The following is a 6255-nucleotide window of genomic DNA, read 5'->3' on the forward strand; positions in this document are numbered from 1 at the left end:
AAATCTAGCTTAAATTTATTTGTTTCCAGGCTATTAATACTGTAGTTGTTACAGAACTTTGAACTTTTGTACGCTTTGTCACATCACAAAAAATGCAAATACTTCTGTTAAGATATTGATTTGTTTTTTCATTGCATCTCTTGTGTTTTTGGTCTTTAGGATATCTTCAAGCAGGCAACAGAAGACCGCCTGACTAGTGCCAAGGAGCTGCCGTACTTTGAGGGCGACTTCTGGCCCAACGTACTCGAGGAGAGCATCAAGGAACTGGAGCAGGAAGAAGAGGAGAGGAAGAGGGAGGAGAACAGCACCTCCAATGAGAGCACAGATGTGAGTAGAGCAAGAATCTGCTTGTGGTCACATCTTAACCCAGTCTCACAACGTGCATTGACTTTGTCTTTATTTAAACATCCACAGGCCACAAAAGGAGACAGCAAGAGCGCCAAAAAGAAGAACAATAAAAAGGCGAACAAGAACAAGAGCAGCTTGAGCCGAGCCAACAAGAAGAAACCCGGGATGCCCAGTGTTTCCAATGACCTTTCCCAGAAACTCTACGCCACCATGGAGAAACACAAAGAGGTACTAGAGTCTGACTCCTGTAGCACTTGCTCTGGGATTTTATTTGAGGGGATATGTTTCATGTCTTCAGCCCTCTGTACTCTGATATTCTTAAATAAAATCAAGTGCAACTAGTTGCCTTCAGAAGTCACCTAATTTGTAAATAGTCAAGCTGTGTGTAAATGAATCTTGGCATAAATGAGTTATTCTATTGAGGCCTCAGAGGTTTGTTAGATAGTATATATGAACATGGTGGTGGCAGCCTCATGCTGTGGGGATATTTTTCTTTAGCACGGACAGGGAAGCTTATGCAAGCCCCTTTTCCATAATCTTCACTCAGCTCCACTACACTCGGATTATTAATACGCAATTAATGGCTTTTCCAGCCTGGCACTGGCATTTTTGATACCTGTTTGGTGGCAGGTCCTCTTGGGGTATAGCAGGGCCGAAATGTGGCGTGAATAGACTGCTGTTCACTGATTGGCCATGGGATGTGATCAGCTGTATGAGTCCGTGAGCAGAAAAACAGCCACCATTTTCCAAACTCGCTTCACTACAGGCAAACCATGGAATCCTCACAAGCAACCAGCAAGTCTAACCCTTGGTGCAACGATGAGGTCCAGGCTTTTCTGTGCATCTTAGCAGGTGGTGTCTTGGAAAAATGACAACATGTTTTGGTTGGTTATGAAGGATGGCACACAATGCTGACATCTGTGAGTCAGTGGAAACACAATAGATTTTCTGCTGAGTAGAGAGAGGTCAAGTGGAGTGGAGTCGTGCGGTTCTGGAACCCTGAATGGAAAAGATGCATAAGAATCTGAATATATTGATCTGTTATACGATCTGTTGATCTGGCATCGTGGTAGTGCTGCTGTTCCTCTGTTCTTGGTTATCAAAATTGACTTTTGTATTATTTGTAGTGGCAATACACTAGAAATACAAAAATACCAAAAACAGATTTTAAAGAAATACATTTTTTCAATATTTAACCAACTTTTTCCATTTCATTTGGGTAGGTTTTCTTTGTCATCCGCCTAATTGCTGGCCCCACCGCCAACTCGTTGCCCTCCATCACGGACCCCGACCCCCTAATGGCCTGTGACCTGATGGACGGCCGTGACGCCTTCCTGACCTTGGCCCGTGACAAGCACTTGGAGTTCAGTTCTCTGAGGAGGTCCAAGTGGAGCTCCATGTGTATGTTGGTGGAGCTTCACAATCAGAGCCAGGACCGCTTTGTGTACACTTGTAATGAGTGTAAACATCATGTTGAAACGCGGTTCCACTGCACCGTTTGTGAGGTAAGAATAAGGATGTTTTGGCCAGAAAAGCGAAAAATATAAAAACTCGCCTGCATTATTTCCCATTTTCTCCTCTTTTTTTCAGGATTATGACTTGTGCATCACCTGCTACAACACTAAAGGCCATGAGCATAAGATGGATAAACTGGGGCTTGGCCTGGATGATGATAGCAACAACCAGGCTGCAGCAGCAACTCAGAGTCCTGGTGACTCTCGCCGCCTTAGTATCCAGCGCTGCATCCAGTCACTGGTCCATGCATGCCAATGCCGCAACGCCAACTGCTCCCTCCCATCTTGTCAGAAGATGAAACGAGTTGTTCAGCACACAAAGGGTTGCAAGCGCAAGACCAACGGCGGCTGTCCTATCTGCAAGCAGCTTATTGCCTTGTGCTGCTACCATGCAAAACACTGCCAGGAGAACAAATGTCCCGTCCCGTTTTGTCTGAACATCAAGCAGAAGCTCCGGCAGCAACAGCTGCAGCACAGGCTCCAGCAGGCTCAGATGTTAAGGAGGAGGATGGCCACCATGCAGAGGGTCGGTCAGCCTTCAGGGGGGCCACCTGGAGGACCTATGGTAGGACTTCCATCACCGGGAAACAATGGCACCACAGCGCCCAGTACACCGACATCAGTTGGCACCCAACCTCCCACCCCTTCCACCCCAACTCAGAATATGCCTTCAGTCCCAGCACAGGGACCAGGAAACGGAGTGCAACAGCAGCAAGGAGGGATGCCTTCTCAACATCCACTTAATCAGTTTCAGCAGATGACCAGTGGACCTGGTGGGGCCGGAGGAATTATGAATTCTCCCCAGCACCAGCAACAGATGCTTCCTCAGATCCAGCAGCAGCAAAGTGGCCCAGGATCCAATCCTCACCCACCTTATGCCAACAGACTACCAGGCTCCTCCCCTATCCACCAGTCCCAGGGTAAACCGCTTATTGGCTCATCAACGCCTCCTCAGCAACCTGGTGGGGCTTTAATGCCTGGAAACATAGGAGGCCAGCAACCTCCCAGTCAGTCCACAGGCCAGCCTTCGCTTCAGCAGCCCCAATCGGGCCCCCCACCAGCAGCAGTAGAAATAGCTCTGAAGATTCAACAGGTAGCTGACGCCCAAAGGAAGATGGCTTTGCAGAGACAAGTAGCAGCAGCTACAGGCTTGATGCCGTCTCACCCACACCACCAACCGAGTCAAGCTCAGCAGATGGCCATGGGTCACACAGGACCCGTTGGGATGGTTGGATCCCAGGGAATCCCGCCGCAAAACCAAGCAGCTGCAAGAGCCCACATGGATCAGCAGCAAGGTGCCCTGCAGGGGATGATGGCCGGTGGTGGGCACATGCAGCAGTCCCCCCAGCAGTGTAACCTGCCCCCACAGGTGCAGCTGCAACAGCAAAGGATGGGTGCTCCTCTCCAGAACCCTCAGCAGCAGCAATGGACAGGCCCAGGTATACCACCACAACAACGGCAGGCTATGATGAACCAGATGAGCCACCAAGCCATGATGGCAGCTCAACAGCAGCAACAGCCTTCGCACCAACCAACTCAGGGGCATGCCGCCATAATGAACATAGTACAGCAGCAGCAAGGATCTGCTGGTGGAAACATCCCCCAAGCAGCTCTACAGGAGCTACTACGCACCCTCCGTTCACCTAGCTCACCACTCCAGCAACAGCAAGTACTCAACATCCTACGATCCAATCCACAGCTCATGTCTGCTTTCATTAAGCAAAGATCTTCAAAATATAAGGGAGGGCCAGGTGGACCAGAGGTTGTTCCAGGAGGAGGTCCCGGCCCTACAGCAGGTCCTGTTGGAAATGTCATTGCAGGAGTGAACCCACAACCGAACATGAATGCTCCTGCTGCAGGCCAGCCAGGGATGCATATGGGGGGTCAGGGAGGAACGAATGTCAACATGGCTTCCATGGCTCAACTACAGCAGGTTCAACAGCAACAACAGCTGCAGCAGTTGCAGCAACAGCAGTTGCAGCAGCAGCAACAACAGCTGCAGCAGCAGCAGCAACAGCAGTTGCAGCAGCAGCAACAACAGCTGCAGCAGCAGCAGCAACAGCAGTTGCAGCGGCAGCAGCTGCAACAGCAGCAGCAGCAGTTGCAGCAGCAGCAGTTGCAACAGCAGCAGCAGTTGCAGCAGCAGCACCAGCAGTTGCAGCAGCAGCAGCAATTGCAACAGCAGCAGCAGTTACAGCAGCAGTTGCAGCAGCAACAGAGGCCAATGCTCAGTGGTTTACAGCAGCAAGGGGTGGGAAGAGGTATGCAAGCCCAAGGGCCGCAGGTGGGAAGTCTCAACAATCTTCAGGTTCGAGAGTTGATTATGAGACGACAACTGCAGCAACAACAGCAGCAGCAGCAACAGATGGGAACTAATCACGGTCAGTTCCAGCAGCCACAACCTCCTCAGGGGCAGGGATTCATGGGACAACCAGGGATGCAGTCTCCTGTGGTGGGGCAGGGTCCTCCTGGAGGCCCCCAAGGTCAGCAGGCGCAGGGCTACCCAGGGTCTGTCCCGCAGCAGGCCACAGCTGCCCTCCAGCAGAGGCTGCAGCACCAACTCCAGATGCAGCAGCAGCAGAATACCATGGCTGCCCTTCAAAGTGGTGATGGAGGGCCAGGCGGTGGGGGCGGAGGTGTTCCTCAGCAAACACCACAAGGCCCACAGCCTACTCAAGGTGGACCCACCCCTCAGTCTTCCCAGGTCCTATTCCAACAAACTCTGCAGCAAAGGTTGCTCCAGCAGCAGCAGCAGCAGCAGCAACAACACCTCGGCTCAGGTGGGTCACCAGCCCAACACAGCAATCCTATGAGCCCTCAGCAGATGGCCCAGTCCCCACATCCCCATCTGCAGGGCCAGGCTCTGCCAACGTCGCTTGCCAACCAGGTGCGTTCGCCGCAGCCCTCACCCAGACCTCAGTCCCAGCCACCTCACTCCAGCCCATCTCCACGCATGCAGCCTCAGCCGTCGCCGCATCACATCTCCCCACAGGTGCAGACGGGCTCTCCGCACCCAGGCCATCTGAACCAGCACCATCCAGGAATGGTAGTCCCGCAGCAGCAGCCAACGAGCCAGCAGCAGAACGTTATGGAGCAGTTTGGTTCTGAGCAGAGCGCAATGCTTTCTCAACTGAGCGGCATGGCTGGTCTGCATGGGCCGGGTGGCAGCGGTCCGGACTCAATGGGCCAGAAGATGAACCACAACTCCTTAGACCACATGTAGGAGCTGAAGAGAGGCTCAGTGAATTTCTGCACAAACTGCACTCACCAAGGACAGTGTTATTGTTTATTCCTTACACTTTTTTTGCTATTATTAAAAAGTTATTTAAAATGTTTTCAATAAAGATGCATTGAACTGAACTTCCTATGGGAGATGAACAATAAATGGAGCAGTTGTTAAATGAATTAGAATGAATGGTAACTTATTGCTGTTAATATATATTTTTGCCAACTGAGGACAAAGAGGGCGGGGGGGTTTCCCTAGTAAAATGTACTTGCCTTTTTTTAAGATATGTTTTTACGATTTTAAAAGGGGGTCAAGGGTTAAAATTATTTTAATGCAAGTAATTTTTTTGTTTGTTTTGCATCATTTAGTCTGTTTTTGCAGTGATGCAAGTTATTGGTGTAAATTTAAACACGATGCATATTTTCTTTTCGCTGTCGTTTGGGCTTGTTTTATTTATTCTGTTTGATCAGGGGGATGGGGTGTGGCTGTCCTGAGACCACTTTGGTTCCTGTACTCTCTTTCTGTTAGTAGTTTGTTATTTTGCTTTAGTTGTCTACAGTCGGGACTGTCCAGGTAGAAACGACATCGGTGTTTTGTTGCCGAGATGGTGGCTCTGCTCAGTCCGAAATGTTCGACGGACACGTTTTTTTTGGCGTCCATCAGTCAGGCTGGAAGAGACTTCTTCCCCTCGCAAACATGCAAAGCCCTCTCCCTCGAATGTGTGCCCACTCCTTCCTTTTAGAGACTTCAGATGGAGCTGCGGAGGCTTGGGGAGGGGGGGGATGCATACCTTTGTGCCTGTAACGTTTTTCATATGTGGGCTGGGATGTACAAACACGGGATGGGTGGATTTTCTTTTTTTTTTTAGGATTCTACTGTTGAGTAAACAGAGGATGGTGATCCAAATGAACTGTGTTGTACAGAAATGAGGCGAAAGATGCCAATATGAGCGGTTTGTCTCTTTCTTCCTCGTCCCCTTTGCTGCTTCCTTTGGACTTTTTATCCTCCTCTGGGGGAGGTCGAGCTCCCTCCTTAAAAACTGTATCCTCTTTATCTTTCTGCTCAGAACTTTGGGAGTTAATTTAATATTTTTTACTGTACAAAGGAAACAAACTGTGGACTCAGATACTGTTTTTTTTATATAATAAAATGAAAATTAGCAATACA

At 49.7% G+C, this 6255-nt stretch overlaps 1 protein-coding gene across 3 annotated transcripts in view; it reads left to right on the forward strand.

The window, feature by feature from the left end:
- Positions 1 to 6255, forward strand: part of LOC124862729 (histone acetyltransferase p300-like) — a 31107-nt gene extending 24852 nt beyond the window's left edge. For all 3 annotated transcript variants that reach the window (XM_047356805.1, XM_047356806.1, XM_047356807.1), the window contains 4 exons: positions 160 to 327; positions 415 to 576; positions 1572 to 1853; positions 1939 to 6255. In XM_047356805.1, coding sequence (XP_047212761.1) covers positions 160 to 327; positions 415 to 576; positions 1572 to 1853; positions 1939 to 5085 — 3759 coding nt within the window. In that variant the 3' untranslated portion in view covers positions 5086 to 6255. The remainder of the gene's footprint in view (positions 1 to 159; positions 328 to 414; positions 577 to 1571; positions 1854 to 1938) is intronic.

Source organism: Girardinichthys multiradiatus, chromosome X, assembly GCF_021462225.1.
Source record: "Girardinichthys multiradiatus isolate DD_20200921_A chromosome X, DD_fGirMul_XY1, whole genome shotgun sequence".
Classification (NCBI taxonomy): Eukaryota; Metazoa; Chordata; class Actinopteri; order Cyprinodontiformes; family Goodeidae; genus Girardinichthys; species Girardinichthys multiradiatus.